We start from the raw sequence: 19,268 nt of genomic DNA, 5'->3' as shown, positions 1-19,268 counted from the left end.
TATTGAACCTCAAAACCCAAAATTAAAACTCCTAAAAGAGGTGAAGAACTTTGCCAAAATGTTTTACGTTATTCATAGAAAAACCTCAATAGCGTAAAAACTAATTAATATGCTTTTTTATACTCCTACTATCATAAAAATTGTATCATTAGTTTTCAATAAAGCCCTGTTCTATAGATCAAGCTCAATATAATTTTGATATTTAAGTTTCTTCCTACGTCTATTTACAATGAAAGCAATTTTAGCGGTAAATACTTTGTGGAAATCTAATATATCATAAATTAATGCAACTTTTCATAATACCACTCTTAATATGAATAATTTATTCTGGTCAACGTGATTTACTGCGCTGCATATAATCAGGATTGAATACATAGCTACCGTTGCTATCCAAATCCAAAACAAACCCCTCGGAACAGCGGTAACTAAGCATTCAGGTCTGGTATTGATTCACTGCGGCTTCAAATAATAGTTAATACCACCATGCATTGAGCGGGATTTTACTAAGCATAATGAATACTCTATTCCAATTGCAGTCCCCAGTGAATACCTATTGGAAATATGTTCTGCATTCACATCCCTAGTGCTCAATTTTTAGTGAAAGGTAACCTGAAGATTTAGGGTGAGTGCTCCTTTAATTGAGAGCGATAGTGGCTCCCTACAGTGCGAGTGGGCATTGCGCGAAGAGGACTAAGAGCAAGGAGCAGAGTGGGGTGGTTGTTGGGGGATGTGATTGGGGGGGAGGAGGGGGGCGAACATGATCTTCCCCGCTGAAGAGGGAGGGTGGGGGGGGGAGTGATTGATGCTTGAACTGGACACTCGTTGTGGGCGGAGAAAAAAGTTAGCTCGCGAGAAACCACGTGATGCACGACCGAGTTGGGTTTTAAGAGCGAAAGAAACAAGAGTATCTGGAACAGACCTCTGCGAAACGATTCCTCTAGAATCCCACTCACTCAGCGATTTGACCCGAGGGTTGGTTGGGACAGGTTAGGGTAAAGTTCACCCCGGACTAACCCACATGCGTGCGAATACCTCTAGAAATATTACACAAGAAACTCATTCAGGGCTTTTATTTTTCTCTGGGCTGCCTCACACTTAAATTTATTTCATTCAATTGATTCTGTTTGTGGTGTCCAAAGGCTAAAAATTGTATCGTTACCTAGTTTTCAATAAAGCACTGTTATATATATCAAGCTCAATCTAATTTTAATATTTATTTAGGTTTCTTCCAACGTCTACTTACAATGAAAGAGATTATAGCGGTAAACACTTTGTGACAATCTAATATAACATTAATTAATGCAATTTTTCAGAATTCCATTCCTTATATTAATAATTTATTCTGATCAACGTGGTTCGCTGCGCTGCATTATTATCAGGACTGAATATATAGCTGCCGATGCTATCCAAAACCTGGGATTTGAATCGTTTTTTTAATGGTGGAAGTTATCATCTAGTGAAATTCAACTCAGAAAAAATTGTTGACGAATAATAGCTTAGGTCAAAAACGATACCCTTTACTGATAAATCCTCTCGTCGTTCAGACCCTGCGATTAAACTTTGCTAGAGTTAATCCCTCCTTTTCCCAGAGCATAATAAATATCTATTCTATTCTATTCTATTCTATATAACCGCGGAAAACGGATAAAAGAAAAGAAATGTAGCAATTACACCTCTTAATTCGTTGCAAAGCACAATTTCCCAACAAAACAACTCCTCTTTTAATCCGACGTAATTAAGAAATTCACTGAGTGCACTTGAGCTCTTTTCTTTAGAAAAATATTAAAAATTCATCATTTATATTATTCCGCTCTGCACGAATCTTCTTCTTTTCTTCGAATTTAAAGCGGCGGAAGTTGACGCAGCATCTCAAGGGAGCTTCCACCGGCCACTTAGCCTCGTCATTTCCCCGAGTTGACACTAGAGGAGCTGGCGTCTCTTCATTTCACTTAGTTGAGGCCCATGAGAGTCAGTGCAAAGAGCTCACTCGGTGGTTGAGAAATAAATGTGCAGTTTTCATTCATTTGTGAGTTTTTTTTATCTTTGTTTCCTTTTTCCACCTTTGATATATTTCTCTATATTCCTTTGAGACATTTCTGGGGTGAAATCACCATTCAAGAAACTCATAGAGATGGAATTAGTGGCGTAGTCACGGGGGGGAGGGGTTTCCGGAATACAACCCCCCTTGAGCCTTTATTACTTATTTTATATATATTTTATACTTTATTTTCATAAATACGTATAGTTACTGTTCTTGAGTTCTAAAAGTTACACATTTACCCTCAAAAATCCCAGAATTTTCCCCTGACACCCTTTCCTCCCGGGGTATTTTCCATAAAACCCTAAAGGGCCCCAAAATTTCCAGTAAACCCCCCTTCCCATTTCAAAATCCGGCCTACGCAAACTGGATTGAATCCACGGGAATAATTTGTTTTCGCGCAGCCCAACGAGAACATATATACGTACGTGTACCGTGCATTCAACGCTCACGTTGTTAAAGATTTCTCAAACATTTTGAATTCATTTCTGAAATAATTTTATATCGGACTAGTTTTAGCGCCGTGTACCCCATAGCACCGTTAAGGCTAAAAGTTCATTCCAATAATTTTTTTCTTTTCAAGGTGGCCGTAACCGCCGTAGTTTTAAATATATATTCTTTTCCGTATATCTATTTCCTATTTCCTGAATTTAAACCCCCTGCTTCATCGCATTTGTTTGATAGATCACCAGCTCTACTTCTTATGTCAAGGTAAGTGTATTACAGATACCGGCTCTTTCCGTAATTACTCAATTGTTGCGGTTCTACAAATTGCCGGTATGTCCTTTTGACGCGGTATATATTCCATTTTTGGCATCGAATTAATTGGAAACAGGTCAATTTTATGAAAGTAAAACGATAATTGGAAAAGAAACAAAGCTCTATATTTTTTAAACAGAAACAGCACTGGGTGAAGACGGAGTGCATACGAAATTCGGGAAAATACAAAACGCAAGGAAAATTTCAATCTAAAGTATCATTAATACCGAAAATAATCTTTGCAACGTAAAGAAAATTTCAGGAGCAAAAATCTGATTCGTGATCATCACATGTTGACAATCCTAAGATTGGTTTGACGCAGCTCTCTATTCCGCTCACATATCTACTTGTCTTTTCATAGTGACATATTTCTTCTCTTTTAAACCCTCAATAACCTGTCCAATATGACTCATTCGGGGCCGTCCCTCATTCCCGTCCACCTTTCCCTATACCATTGCTTTCATTAGGCCATCGTGTCTCTTAATGTGGCCAACTATGTTGTCCCGTATTCTGCTCAGGAATTTTAGAAAACTTCTCTTTCCTTCCGCTCTTGTGAAGACTTTCTTATTACTTACACGGTCGAATCATTTCACCTTCATCATTTTTCGGTAGCACTACATTTCGAATGCTTCCACTCTTGACTTCTCTGCTGCTGTGAAGGTCCAAGTCTCGCTCCCGTACAGAAACATGTCCCATTCATACTATTCGATGATTTTTTCCCTTTCTTCTATGCCCGCAAACTCAGCTGTAAATGGATTCCTCTTTTTGTAGAATGTCTTCTTCCCCTTAATTTGACTATTTCTTTTAAGTAGCTATTCATAAACACATGAAATCAATACTTGTATTAGGGACTATTTAAGTTTTTTCTATCATAGGTCACGTTTTCCGCCTTGCAGAACTTACAAGAGGCAACTGGAGTACTGCGGGAAATATGCTATGAGTAAACAAGTAGCAATTAATATGAATCACTAGCTCAAAAATTATCCTTCGCCCACTCAGAGATCCCAACCGTAGGTTGGTTTGGATAGGTAAGGGTAATACGGGTAGAACCCTTGCCGAATTAAGCCCCAGGAGCGTGAAGGAATAAAAAATTGTAATGCTTGATATTTGAAATAATATTTGACTTGTAATTAAATGAAAATAAGCTCAGTACAACCATAGAGTAAGTATATATAGAGAGCTCACCACACGTACAAAAATCGTATACGTTTTTGGTGTAGTTCTAGAGCGATTAACCAGATGTCACTAGAAGAATTTTGGCAATTTTTTTAATTTGCTCGTTCCACAAGTCTAAAAATATATTCTGAAGCAGAAAGGGTTACTACGTTAAGTGGAGACATTAATTATTCGATTTTGTTTATAACAATTGTTATAAAAAATATTTTCTCAAATTCCGGCTAGTTACTTCACTTTTCCGAGGTTATAATCCTAATCCATTTTCCGGCAGACTGTTCTTAGTATAAAGTTGAAACTTGCAGGAAATGTTCATAGCACATTTTTTTCCATACTAGTAAACTTTAATTTGTTCATAACTCAGTTTCAACGTTGTTATGTGTGTTTATATATCTTTCGGACGAAAAATCTGGAATTTTGCAGGGTAAAAATCGATCGCCTGCTAACTTTCGTATCTTACGATATAGGTCCATATATGCTGCGTATGAAATTTGGACAAAACTATAAATTTATTTTTGGTGAAAGAATTGTAACTTTATCTCAATTACAAGGGGAGTTATGCATTTTTAATGGCCGCACCTCGTCAGGCTTTCCTTACTGGCCTGGGTCTACGCAGAAAGCTCCCGCCTCCTAAGGAGTTCGTTTTGCCATCAGATAGGTTGGCGAGGCGAGGGTTTTGTTTCGACGAGGAAGAGATTTTCCGTGAGGGAAGATCTTTTCGCTTCAAGAGACAATATAAATCTTATTGATGGTCATCGCATCGTTGAACGATCAACATATCGAATGAAATACATTTCGCGTAGTGTGCTTCAGAACTTCAGATAGGAAATACCTCATTTTGGTGAAGTGTAAATGCTATTTACAACACCAAGTGCCGGAATATTACGATAAAAAGGGAATGCGAGATTGGATCTTTACACTGAACAACAATGCACTGTTTGCCTTTCGCTAACGGTCATAGCCTCTTCATCACAGTTGGTAATTAAAGCTTAAAAGTATTTGGTAATGAATTCTTAAGCGCGCAGCTTCAAACGAACACAAAGAGATATGGATCAGCAGTAGTATTTTTGGGAATAGGGGTGGTCGGTGACCTTGATTTTTTTGCTCGATAGCGGGATGAGTAATGACCCATTCTGTTACCACGTCGAAAATGGAAAGGTTTCTTTCGGCTGTACCAGTTTTCTACTTCAGGTCTTACGTATGGGGCCGGGGATCATCTAATGCATGTTTTTGTCTTTCCTTGAGACCTTATTCTGATTATAGTTGTGATAATCGTCGTCTCGTCAATAACAAGACGCATTGTCGTTTGAGGAAAGTTTAGTTTTAAGCGTTAGCATTTAGTTGAGGTTCTTAAAAGTAAAACAAATAGCGACTGCAATTGGGCCCGGGTTCACTCATTGCTTAAATTCTTGCCTCATTATATGAATGAATCCCTTCTCCCAGGGGCCGAAAAACTAAATATCCAAAGATACATTTTACGCGGTGAGCATTTATATAGCAATATCGAATGGAGTATTTTTGGCATATTCCAATTGTAAGTTGCTGCGGCACTAGAAAAATATGGCGATTCAAAACTATCCGCCCTCCCCTTTTTCGGAATTAAACCTCCTATTATGCAGTTTTGTGTATCGAAACTGCAAGCAAAATTTGCTTCATAGGCCTCATGGGGAATCCTAATTCGTAGGCTAAAATATGTTATCGCGTTAGAATCTTGAGTTATCCATTCATTAATTTTTATGAAACATTTGATTCAATGTATATTAGATATTGATTGCTTTTTGTACACATTTTAACAGTCCAAAACCTATTTTTTTGTCTTTGATAACAAGTTATTCATTTAAGTACAGATTTTCAACACTAATACAGGATTTGTTATAATCATGCAACATAAAGTAGGTTCGAAGATTTTCGCGGCGTTGATCAGATTATCTCTGCATTCTCCTCGGGTTTCCACCGCGTCCGTTGGCTTTTGTCGAAACTGTTCTCGCCAAAAGGCAACGGACGCGGTGGAAACCCGAAGAGAAGGCAGAGATCATGCAACATAAAGTTTTAAGTCCAAACTTCGAACTGCAACCGACCTGTTGACGAGCCTTTCCGGAGGTACTTCCTCTGAGTGGCTGAAATGTCATCTATCAATGATTTTCCCGAGGTGTAACCCTCATTTTCCTCCATTGTTGGGGACTTATGTCCCGACGAGTAAAAACTAGTGATGTGTTTATAGAAGGTTAAAAAACTTCCATCTGATGTAAAAACATTTCGACGGAGTCGACGTACAAGTAGCCCTCCGGCGCGAGAATGAAGGAAAATAAAATTGTGCAATATATATAATTATATTACCTTTGCTAATCCAAGTACATCTCACCGTATGAAAGTTAATCACAGCCAAGTTGATTTTGATCAATCAATTAGAAGGTAAACGAAGAAGATTTTATTATTTCCAAAGCAGAAAAAAAGGAACAGTGTGCTAATCCGTAATAAGGTCTCATGCATCGCCAAATGTGATGATGTGTTGGAGGATACCTCATTCGTGATTCTCCCCCGTGATCCAACGGATAGATTCCAAAAAAGTGTTAAAAAAGCTTTATCTTCCTGCTGTAATTTTATAAATTAGCCCCTAAATTAAATATCATCTTTAGGCAATTGCCTAGGATATTTGCATGTCCCTTATTAGCAAGGCTGAGGGCAGAATAAAACGGCAGGATACAAACGTGAGGCAGTTTATTCCCGCGGTGAAGATATTATTAATAATTAGATGGATATTGTGGTTGAGAAGATGTTATGAATAGTGCTGTAAACGTGCATTTAAATCCATTTTTTCCTCTCTTAATCTAGCAGTTGCTAAAGACCAATTTTTGCTCATTTTTACTTTTAGGACCACACCAGGCGATGAAATAGACGATCACGAACGTATATATATATATTCGGAATAATGTTTTGTGAATTCACTTCGCGGTATGGTGACATTATAAATTCAAAACTAAACCATTTAGTATTCAATACAGTACTAATGAAAAAACTCAACCGGTTTCGATATTTTCAGGCATTTATCTAGAGGTTTACGATAACGCTAATGACCTGAAAAGAAGGAAACCGGTTGGGTTTTTAATGCATACTGTGTGGAATACAACCAAGTTTGCAAATGAGCATTTTAATTAATAAAATATATATTATGGGCACAAAAATAAACTTTGTTGTATTCCACACAGTATGCATTAAAAACCCAACCGGTTTCCTTCTTTTCAGGTCTTTAGCGTTAATTGTATTGTATTCGATCGCTTCTCAGAACGACTTCAATCGCGTTTTGGTTATCTATTGAAGTAAATACGATAGGCTGCATGCTCTGCTAATGGGATTATCCACTACTGGCTTCCCTTTCTTTCAATCCGAAGTGGCAAGAGACCCGTTTCCCGAACACATGCCGGACCTTAGGGACGTGGGAAGTGGTCCTTAATCGGGACCTTTTGTTATCTTAACTTGGTGCACCACCCAACTTGAGTTTATTGCTTTCCTAGGGGCGGTCTGACCTGCAATTGAAGCTACACGTGTTAATAGATGAGGTCTTTACCCTCCACCCGCCTCCTTTTGGACGGGTTGTATTGCAGGTCCGCCGCTAGCATGCATTTTCGCACAAAATCTAAACATTTCACATTCTCTTTACGGGGTCCAACCCTACCCCTACAAGTTATCTGGGGGAATGGCCACATTTCCATGGCTCTTCTTTTTCACTCCGTCCAAATAGCGGTCAAAACATTTTGGTACCCTTCAGTTTCTCCTTTTCTGTCGATGTGAACGCATACCCATTACTAATTGAGAAGTCCTATTTTGGCCACAGTTTTTGTGTTTAACAGTGATCTCACAAAGAAGTTATAGTGATGTGATAACTAAAAAAATGTGATTCAGTAATTTATTAGTTCCTGACAACCACATAAATAAGGATTGTTGAGAAGGTATACTATGTTTCATTTATTTCCGTTTCTAGTTTCCGTTTTTTTTTTAAATTGGTCTGAGACGAGGCACGCACTATTTTTCATATTTTCCCTTCTATTTTATATTTAAACTTTGTAGAAAGAGGACTGTTGTGTAGCTTTTTACAAACCTGTGTAATTATTGTTGACTGTCAAACATTTCATGGACATTTACGCGGCGAGAACTGCACGGAAAAATGCTGGAGAAAAAAGAGAAAACCATTGTTGCTCGAAAAAGGAATTTGAATGCATATCTAGGGGGTTGTTTCAGATTACACGGAGATGAAAGGCAAAACTTGAGCTTATTAATTTTTTGAACATGAAATTTTTTTTCCGACGAGAGAAGATGGCGAGCTAGTTCACGATCAATCTCTTTTTTTTAGAGGAATGGCAACTGGTTGAACAAAATTGTTGATTTCCCTGATGTATTTCGCAACCTTCCAAGCACCTCGGGTTCGTATTTTCCTAGTATTTTAATGGTGACATGGGGTCCCCTGGGATATTGTTCTAGTAGTCTCATTTTTTAACAGGTACATCCGAAATACAAAGGGGTAGGCCAAGTAAACAATTCACTGACGTTACTACGCGCTCCAAAATTAGGAAAACGAAGCTGCTTGAAGTCAAGTAATTTGCAGGAGTAGAAGAAGAGTTAATCTTTCAATTCTCAACAATTTTGAGATCTCTGTCTAGCGGATTATTGATTGATCCGGTAAAATTTAAGAAGTTCTGCTTAGATACAGCATAAAATTTTGTGAGACATTATGGATGGTTTTACATGCCACCCACGGAGCACAAAGTGCATACATGGTGCAGATGTAATCGAGTCGGCTCTTCTTCCTATTGAAGAACTATCGGAGGAGGCCCATGAATCTCGCAATAAAGATATTAGAAAATACCGCGAGCACTACGCGAGAAAAATATCTCGAATTCATACGAATGAGGATATTTTCCGGTGACTGATCCTGACATCGAACCCATTTATTAGCACATTAGGAACTGACTGAACAAATGTCGGGGCCTTAAAGATCTTTCGCAGGAGGTTCGTGATCTCTTGGTCTTGCTAGAGTCTCAAAATTCTGCGAGCGAATGCGAAGAGAGGGATGGGTGGGATTGGGAAGAATCTGATGATGAATAATTATAATACATAATCCGTAAAGTTATAAATCATTAACCACGCTTATATGAGAATAAAAGAGTCACTTAAATACTATTTTGACATTTATTTAAAAATTACTGTTAGTCCATACAGAAGAACCTCACGAAATCTGGAAATCCTCTTTAACGTAAGTCAATGAACCCAACAACCCTCTTTTTAGCCTTTTTTGTTTATTGACTAATTTCAAAGATCATTAACTCGTACTTCATAACTAATTATCATTTATTTTCATGTTTTATCATGGTTTGCGTTCGTCTATGCAGTCAGCGTTACGACTAGCCATATAATAAGTTAAAGTTCCACGTATCGCCTAAAATAATATTTTTTCGCAAAAATAACTACAGAAATGAAAGTAGCATGCCATAAAAAGTGTAGAGAGCAATTTTCAAAGACATCCAACGAAAATCTGATTTTGGTCAAACTTTTTCGCAATCTGGGCCTTTGTGCGCCGCCTCTCCTTCTCCTATGCTCTCTCAGGCCGATGTAAACATCTCGATGCTTGTGGGACTGACAGTGTTTGGAAGACGGGGAGCGGGAAGGAAAGGGGATAGGCGAGGTGACCTTGAAGAAAAAGACCCTCTCGCCTTTGGCTAGCTACTGTCGTGCCATCTTCCTGCTTTTAGAGAATTAAAACTGTCGATACGATTTCCTCCTATTCCGTGAGCCCTCTAGAGTATACTTACTCTATGGTACAACCTAAAAGCACCTTCCTTAGAGATATTCATAAAGAAATAAATGTTGCTTTCTTAATAAAATAAAAAAACAATAGAATTTACTTTTAGGTAAGAGAGTAAAATTATAGTTAAAATGAAGAAATATTCGTTAAAAACACAAATTAAAACATACAAAATATACTCATCATATCAACATCATTTTGGCAAATGAGATGATAAAAAAATTACTTAATTATTTTGCAAGAGGTTGACAAAATGGAGTCATCGATATAGCGGCATGGTGTACTCAGTGAGAATAAACTGAAATGGTAAACTTCCACACAATTTTATTTAAGCAGCGACCCGGTTTCGACACGTAGTGCCATTATCATGGTTTTTATTTTTTCAAGAAATTGTATTTTATCAAGGTATTTATTTCGACACTACTAGTCGAAACCGGATCGGTGCTTAAATAAAATGTTGTGGTAGTTTACCATTTTAGTTTAATCTCATGGAGATCAAACATTTCCACAAGATATCGCCGGACACCGTTAATTTTCAATTTGCAAATTACAAAAAATACGGAGATAAGGCGAGTACGAAACATTGATTTGAAACGATTTGATATGGAACGGAGGCTATGTAGATGGCGGATGGGGAAATTTAACCATAACCTCTTCTATGACCAAAGTCTGAGATGTCCACCTTTAGCAAGTGAACTATCGTAAGGAATGGTTGAAAAGGTTCCAAAAATCCTTAAAACTTTTTTCATGCTGGTTATTTAACGCAAATGCTAAAAACTCCGAAAAGAGGCAGCATCGTTTCCAGCATCTTTTCCTCGCAGAGCAATAATTGACGCCGAGGGGCCTCTTAATCCTTAACAAGTATTATCGTAGTGCGGCACAAATAAACGAGTTGCACAACATATGGCGGCAATGTAATATTCCCAACTAACGTATTCCAAAATGGCAGCGTCATCATCGTCACTCATCAATCCGAAAATTGGTTTGACGCAGCTCTCCATTCAGCCTCCAGCTAGTCTTTGAACTCAAAAGAATGATTCCGCAGTCATTTACATCCTTAATCACTCGATCCGTGAATCTTATCTGTGGTATACATTTGCCGATCGTCCCTTCTACCTGTCCTTCTAAGATAATTTTCTTAATTCCATCGTGTTCATGATCTGTCCAATTAATATTATCCCGTCTTCTGCCCGATGTTTTCAAAAGCTTTCCCTTTTCTTCCACCTTTCTTAGAAATTCTAAATTACTCTCCCGATTTATCCATTTGATTTTCATCAATTTTCTGTAACACCACGTCTGGTAATATTCTTTCCTTGAAATCTCTGTTGATATTGTCGTATGCCACTTTGTCGTTAGCCATGTTTCTCATCAAAATGCCTACCAGGACATTTTTCATCATAGAAAATTCGATAAACGAATGCGAGTTAAAAAATAAATGACCATAATATTATTTTTGAAAGTGATATTGATCCCACATATCTTAGCATAAGATAGGAAAAATAGCAACTTTACTTTCTGCAAACTAACCTTTGATCGTCGACCAGTTTCTATGTAATAAGACTAGTCAACTAGACTCAAGAATGAAACATTGCATTGAAACTAGTCAACGATTAGAGGCTGAGTTGTTGAAAGCAAAGATGTTATTTTTCCTAAGTTAAAATGCAATTCTACAAGGTTAAGGCCTCAACAAATCAGTGTATAATATCTTAGCATCTTATTGATCCAAGAAATAATCAAAATCTGAAGTCCAGAGTCATCTATAGAGTGATACATGATCATGCAATACTGCATAAGCGCCAAGAGCCCTACATATCACTGTCTAACCAGTCACGTCAATCAATTTATTATTCACCATGGCAACTGGCAGTGCTTCGAGCCCAGCGTTTCTATTGGTCTGTATTACATATAGAATGCTAAACTCTACAGCATATCTATCGCATGCAAATTTTTGTTATTATCGGTATCTTTCAATAATGAAGACCTCGTGTGAATCGCCAATTTTTCTAAAGTCGCAAGAGTAGTGATACGTAAAGCTAAAGATTTCAAAGGAGTGCGAACCCTCTTTCTCAAAAATTCGTTTGAAAAATTGGACTTTATATTTCTGATCATTTGCTGATGTCTTTTCGCATCATTATAATCATAAAAGTTTAAATAAGTGCGACATGTCAGGAAAACACTACCTACTGCATTTCAGCTACATTTTTCCTAAATGGCAAATATTTTTTTTACATTTCTATGGTATTCTTAAGAGGACGAGATAATGTAAATTATAACTTATGTTGACAGAAACACTGTTACTTCGCGCCGATTAAAATATTTGCAGTTTATTTCCAACGCTGTTAACTATGCGCTGTAGTAAATTGCTGTAGCTATACTCGTTCGCCGCATGATGGGCTGAGAACCACTTACGACATAGAAAGGGTCTCACATGCCGTGAATTATATAATTAGTGGTTATTTAGGATCTTCAACGCAGATTCTCATTGCTGATGGTGATAAAATATTTTCATCTCAAATTCGACTCGAGGAAATTCCTTCGCAGAACGAACTGTGGGTATTGGGAAGAGGTAACTGACAACTTGGGACGTTTGTGCTTCGAGTAAGGCTAATTAACACATTCTGGTCCGTTCACGTAAAATTCCGTGTTTCCTCATCCAACGGTAGTGGTCGGGTAACGCATTTTTTTGTGCTTTAGTATTATGATTTGTCACTCCCCTCTACGAAATTAATTTGCATTGTTTGACCAATTTATTGGTCTTCCAAAGAATAAATAAAAACACATGTATTAAAAATATATGTTCATTACAAAAACGCGTACATGCTCATGCAACAAACATGCATTAGTTCTCGAGTTGTGAGCTTAATGGTATACTTGTAGCTTCTGCGTAAAAATTTGAAAAATGGCAGGCCTCTAGTGTTTGGACCTTGGGGTTGGGGTGAGTGGAGGTGGCGATGATGGATGTATGAGGGTAGGCTTGGGGTGTGAGCCTTCGGTGGGGTCGGGGTTGATGGCCCTGGGGTGACTTGACATGGCGCGAGGACCGCACGCTCAGAGATATGTAGACAAGGAGTGCAGTGGCATCGGCCGAGAAGCATCTATTCTGTGATGTGAACCATTTGTATTTTTAAATATAGTCCACTAAGTATCTTCACGCGTTTTTCTTTTAATTGAAGTTACCACACTTGGAAAAGTCGGTTTGAAGACGCGCATTTAGTATTGAACATCTAGGGCTAGTCAAATGCAAAGGGCATCGGACCAAGAAGTGCTAAGGTAGCGTTGTGATAAACGCGGCGTCGAAATAAGCCTGCTCTTAGCGACAAGCGCCAATGGGAGCGCGGGTACACGTCTCATCCGACAGAGGGAGTGCCTTTCAGCAGACTGGTTTTTGGGGTTACTACCGCGTAGATTCATCTCTGCAGACGACAGTTTCACCGGCATTGCAGCAGGCTTTTTCAGGTGAGATCCGTGGTATCGCCCGTCTTATACACCCCGTCGGAGGCCGGTGTCTTCTCATAGGCTGGTTCAGGAGGCACGGGTGGCTTCTCATTGGTCCGTATCTCTCGGCTCTGACTCCGGGTTAAAAGAGACGGGCGATACTACGGATCTCCAATTCATTGACCTGAAGAAGCCTGCTGCAATGTCGGTGAAATTGTTGTCTGCAGAGATGAATCTACGCGGTAGTAACCCCGAAAACCAGTCTGCTGAATCCTCATCACACCGCGAAAGCCTACACAAAGAGAAGGTGCCTTACATGAAGTGCCCCTCCCCCGCACATCGAAATCAATTGAGCAGGGATTCCGCGTTATGCGAAAGAAAAGTCTACGAGTGACCACTGTCCAGTCGTCCTTATTCGAGTGGAGGCGTATTGCGAGGTCAGCAGCGAGCTGAATATTTTAGGAAGACGGTGGAATAATCAAGGCTAAGAAATGGAGAGCCAACATTTAGGAAGGTAGAGAAGAAAACTGCAGAGCGGGGTGAGAGGAGGGAAGAGATGAGGAGGGCCATCGTAGTGCTCCACATTCTACGGAGATTCTTCAAATACGACGCCTCAAAGCGTACGAGGCGAAAAGAGTTGATTCAAGGTGAAGTGCACCACTGCGTACCCCGATCCAAAAATAGGGTGGTTTCCTACTGTTCTTTTATTGCCTAAATCGAAAGATTATTACTCCTGGAGTACGTATTTCACGCTTTTAGATTTTTAAATGACAATATCTAGTTTTCGCGATTAAATAAAAAGTGAAAAATTTCAAGCGCGCGAAAACGCGACGGCTAAGTATGAATGTTGGGAAAACGCCGTGTGGGGCGAGATTTTGAGCGCTGATACGACGCAGGATGCTAGAAGATAGCAGACTACCCTGCTAGCTGGTAGCACTTGGCTTAAATAAGGATTATTAATACCTTATCATATGAAGGAAACTTTCCGACCTTAGGCAATAGGTGATTATTAAGACATGCTCTCCTGAGCTCTGTGCCTCATGCATGCATGGTAATCTCACAGACGATGTAAAACTCTTATCTACTCGTATAGAAACTAGGTCCCTGTGACGTCACGTAGAGCATCGCATGAGCGCCAATCCGGCCTTTTTCAAATGAGGTTAAAATTGACCATTGCGATTCGTGTAAACTGAGAATTCTAAAACCAAATGAATTGTATATTACGAATACACTAATAGTGGGTAACGAATCGCAATCAATGCCTTTCTATTTCTTTGATGAAGGAAACTACCCTATTTCATCGCTAAAATAAAAAAATATCTAATTTCATATTTAATTATATATAAATTGATGTTTGATACCGTAGACCATCACCTCCTATCACACAAGCTAAGTAACCGCTTCAATATTCACGGCACCTTTCTTCATCTTCTCGTTGACTTCCTAACCAATAGAACACAAAGAGTAATTCTTGACGGTGTCTCCTCTACATCCCTCAGAGTAACCTCCGGTGTCCCCCAAGGCAGTGTGCTTGGCCCACTTTTATTCACCCTCTACATCGATGATGTAACACAATTCATCTCGTCGCGTGACTGTGGAATTCTTCTATACGCTGATGACTGCAAGGTTTTCAGAAGAGTTAACAGCCACGCCGACAGTTCAATCCTACAGGATGCCCTCGCTTCCATTTCAAATTGGAGTTCCACCTGGAAGCTAAAGGTAAATCCCCTGAAGTCCAAAACCATGACCTTCTCTCTACGTGCTAATCCTTTAAATTCATCCCGTAATTTCTCTGGCCAACCAATTCCGAAAGTTACATGCCACAGTGATTTGGGAGTCCTTTTTGACTCCAAGCTTACCTTCACCCCTCACCTTAAGCACATATCTACCAAAGCGATGGCTCTAGTTGGACTTTTATACAGATTTACAGAAATACGGAGTCCTTTAGCTCTGAAATCTGTCTTTTCCGGATGTGTTCTTCCACTTATTGATTATTGTTCGCCCATATGGTCTTCAGCCTGTCCCTCAAATCTCAAAATTCTTAGTAGACCTGTTAATTTCTTCGTAAACATTGTGAAAACCGTAACCCATCCCTCCGTAATCTCACTGCTCATGATCTCCTCTCTCAACTTGACATAGTGCCCTTAGGGCGAAGACGTAGGTACTCTTAGTGACCTCAGGTTTTTCCATCGAATCATGAATGGCCACTTCAGGTCTAACGACATTCTTTCAATGTTCTCCCTCCGTGTCCCTTCCCGTAAAACACGGAACTCTTCTCTTTTCCATCTACCTCTCCACCGTTTATCTGTGACCCAGAGATCCCTTACCTACTGGCTACCTCTTACCTACAATTCCATCAAAGCTCCTTCTGTTGACATAACATCATCAATTTCATCATTTACGACTGCCATCAGGAAACTTCCTCTTTAATTCCCTCTTTCTTTGTCCACCCTTCCCAAATAGCATATGAGCGGATGAGGCGTTCATAGAAGTGGAGTAGTATGTGATATCTGAGTGTATTTAATCAAGTTTTTTTTGTCGTTGTTTCTTGTTCCACTTTATTATTTAACCATTTGTTTAAAAATCCAATGTAAAAGGTCTCATGTACTGTTTTGGGTTTATTGCAAATAAATAAGTAAATAAAAATAAATATAAAATATTACATTAATCAAAAGAAAATTCACTAGCTCTTGATTTACTTTGCGGTATTCCATTATATGTTTTCTTGGATATCACACAATTAGTTTAACCTCTTATTTTTTTATTGGCGTCTGAAGATGATGATAATTCATTAAAACCCGGGTCGCGCTCTGATAAAAATAATAAGTGTTATAAGTAATTGTGTGATATCCAGGAAAACTTGTGAATAGAAAGGTTGACTTACCGAAACTCTATCAGCTGAGACTGGAAGTCTTCTTTCGTGAGGAATGTGAGGTTTTTGTCCGCCGTGAGATTTTCTGGCCATGACGTCATGTTCGCTAACGCCTCATCCGTAACCGAAAACCTTTGCGATAAATTGGACCTGAAACGAAAACGGGAAATTTTATACTTAAAAGGGACAGGAAGAGAATAATGGTCAAAGTGTTTCAATGAAGGGGGAAATTGTTACTATTTATACAACGCTGTAACAAAGAAGAAGGGTCTCTATTTTATTACTTGGTACAAGTGGATGAAAATTAACGTTCGGTATCAGGGGAAAATTTGAAATTTTTTCCATGATGCTAGTGATAGAATACCTCAAAAAGCTTTGAAAAATTACTACATGTCAATTTCATGTGCGGACGATGTGTTTGGTCTAGATATACATTCTGTATCCGCAACAGACGATGAGATTATTTTTCAAAACTCGGGTCAAACCTCCACCTCAATGCAAATGCAATGAAAATAAAGAATACAAAGCAGGGAAAAAAGTGGTGAGGTCCATTATGTATTCATTTTTCGGGCAGTGTCTGTATGAATTCCTGAAAAATATACCATAAAGATAGAGGAAAAAAATATGACAAGATGATTTCAGGTGCATATGCAAACCCTGTTGAAAAGTGGTGGAGAAACTAGTGATCATCCAACCCGCAGGTAGATTTAGAGGGGCGGGGGGCCATACCCCCCAGACGATTAAAACATAGGTAAGATATTAATACGACTATCATTACGTTCGTTTTGTGTTGTGTATTACGGAGACTCGATCATTTAATTTAATATTAATAGCTTTCATATCAAAATTAAGAGAATATTCTCTACAGTTATTGTTGTATTTTGTTTTTAATCATAAGCATGAGAAGGCCTCTCAGGCCCCCCTCCCCCCAGAAAAAAATCCTGGATGCGCCCCTGACCCATCCCAAAGGAAAAGGTAGGAAATGGCGTATATATCCTGGCATCTGGACGTAAAAAAGATAAAGTATGCCATCTAATTGAGAAAAATAAATCTAAAAGAAGGGCCACGTGCATGAACACTAAGCTATGCAACACTATTGGAAACATTTAAAAGTATCATTAAATCATTATAAAAATTTTGTTATATTGTATAATGAATAAATATTCAACAAAGTATAACAACCAAAAAGGCTCATTTCTTAAGTATCAGCACCCAAGAACTCCAAAAGTTTCAAAGGTGCAAAAGCGTCGCTAATATATCGAAGTAAGTACCTAAAAAGTATTGCGCACTGGTGGCTGAAACAAAGGCTACACCTCATGGGTATACATTTTCTATCATCTTGCGAAAGTTGAACGAGATCTGGTGGTGACCCTTGAGGGACTTTCGTTATGAAATCTGAACTACCAATTTATTGTGAAGAGGACTCAATACTAAGTCAGGTTCTTGAATATAATGCGACCCCAAGTGCACAGGTATTCGTAGACACGATCCATCCATTGGATGATACTTCCACACTTCTCGGAGACAAAAGAGAGCCCTAACTTCATTTACCTTTGAGTGCTTCCGTTGGTGAAAATGAAGAACGCCACCTCCGATCTCTCCTGCTGCATCTGCGTCACCAGTTTGCCCAAATCCGTCGCGAAAGTCACCTGCAAACAATTAATGAATCATGTTTTAAAGGATTACATAGACTAGGAATACTTTTTTAAAATTTCCTATTACATACCAAACAAATCGGAAACGCATCCATAAGTTCAAGTGGAAGGTACGAGGTTTATTATACCCAAATAACGTGCACGTAAAAATTCCATTTGGAGGAGAGAATAAAAACTGAATAGTGAATGGCGAATAACATACCATCCAATTCAGAGATCAAAGAAAGAAGATTAAAAAGGATATATCATATCACTTACTGTGGATTAAATACATGAGATGAACTCTGTGTCTAAAAACTGTGTAAACCTCTATTCCGATAAACAAATAAACCACCCTCAGATTGATATTTCAAACGAAAATTCCTGTATGATTGGAGGAACGATGCGGAGAAAATTTTCAATATGGAATAAATGAGACGTTTCACAATATTTAATCCATAATTGATAAATTAAATTAAATAGATTTATTTACAAATTTAATGAAGCCGAATTAAAGATAATTCGTCCCTTTGCTTACAGTAATTTTTCCCTTCAAAGCAAAATTAGGAAAGGTAAAGAGATCGGTTGCAGTACAGAATGAGGAAAAATCAGAGTTCATAAGTTTTTTCAATAAGGGTCCATTCAATTAGAAATTAAAATAGCCCATTGTCGGGGAATTCATCCAATATCAACGATCAGGAATACTTGTACTTCGAGTCCCCAGCGATTTTGCATGTGACGATGGATTCATCCATTTTACAAGGCATCGTGTCCAGTAAGACTGATTCTCTCCATCATCGATGATCAGCCTATACTAATCAAAACGCAGACACGGCTTTTTCAGGATGTGTTCGCAAATGAAATTAATTATTGCGAGAAAAGAGTTTTGGGTGATTTATTATCTCCTTTAAGTTAACTTTTTGCTCCCAGAATAAAAGATGTGAGTTTGGTACATGCTATATTTCTTTTGCTTTTTTAATTACTTACACTCAAGATGCTGTTTGAAAAGCTTTATCATTGTCATTGGATGGAAAAAAGTATCCTGTAATTTGTTCTTTCGTTCAGTTTTTTTAAAGTGCTTCGCTTCCATTTTTAGAGCCAAAGCTATCCATTTTTCTTCCATTTCGACAATAAAGGTGGATCATAGCAACCACGCGAAAGCATATTTTCTAAACATATGCAAAACCAAAACTGTATTCATGTTACCCTGCTAGAGATACGAAACTACCGATTTAATATAATTGCTAGGCCATATTTTATCCCGTTTAAATTCAACGAATACCTTTCCTGAATGCAGTATATACGCTTGCCATCCTCGTGATGGGGCTCCAGCTATTCTGACGGCTCTGAGTAATTGAGCAGTTAGCATAACAAGGACGCCCCATCAAAAATGACGCGACGAAGGAAGCAGTGAAGCATTATCGTGTCGTCTCTTTGCTAATCTCTCTTTCACTACGCCTTCTTTTGAGCCTCATTTCTCCTCTAATGATCTCCCCGGAGTTTCAGATAGCGCACTTCAACTTCTCATGCGATTATCCACCGCAGCAAATCACTTTTTTT

General features: G+C 38.5%; 1 protein-coding gene across 1 annotated transcript in view; it reads right to left on the bottom strand.

Annotated features, from left to right (window-relative positions):
* LOC124158484 overlaps positions 1-19,268 on the bottom strand; it is a 384,878-nt gene that overhangs the window by 52,965 nt on the left and 312,645 nt on the right. The window contains exons 5-6 of the mRNA XM_046533608.1: positions 17,626-17,723; positions 16,087-16,224 (exon numbers count right to left, since the gene is read on the bottom strand). Of these exons, the coding sequence (XP_046389564.1) occupies positions 16,087-16,224; positions 17,626-17,723 (236 nt within the window). The remainder of the gene's footprint in view (positions 1-16,086; positions 16,225-17,625; positions 17,724-19,268) is intronic.

The sequence above is a fragment of the Ischnura elegans genome, chromosome 5 (genome assembly GCF_921293095.1).
Source record: "Ischnura elegans chromosome 5, ioIscEleg1.1, whole genome shotgun sequence".
Taxonomy (NCBI): domain Eukaryota; kingdom Metazoa; phylum Arthropoda; class Insecta; order Odonata; family Coenagrionidae; genus Ischnura; species Ischnura elegans.
The sequence above is the reverse complement of the archived record's forward strand: the minus strand, read 5'-3'. Positions and strand labels throughout refer to the sequence as shown.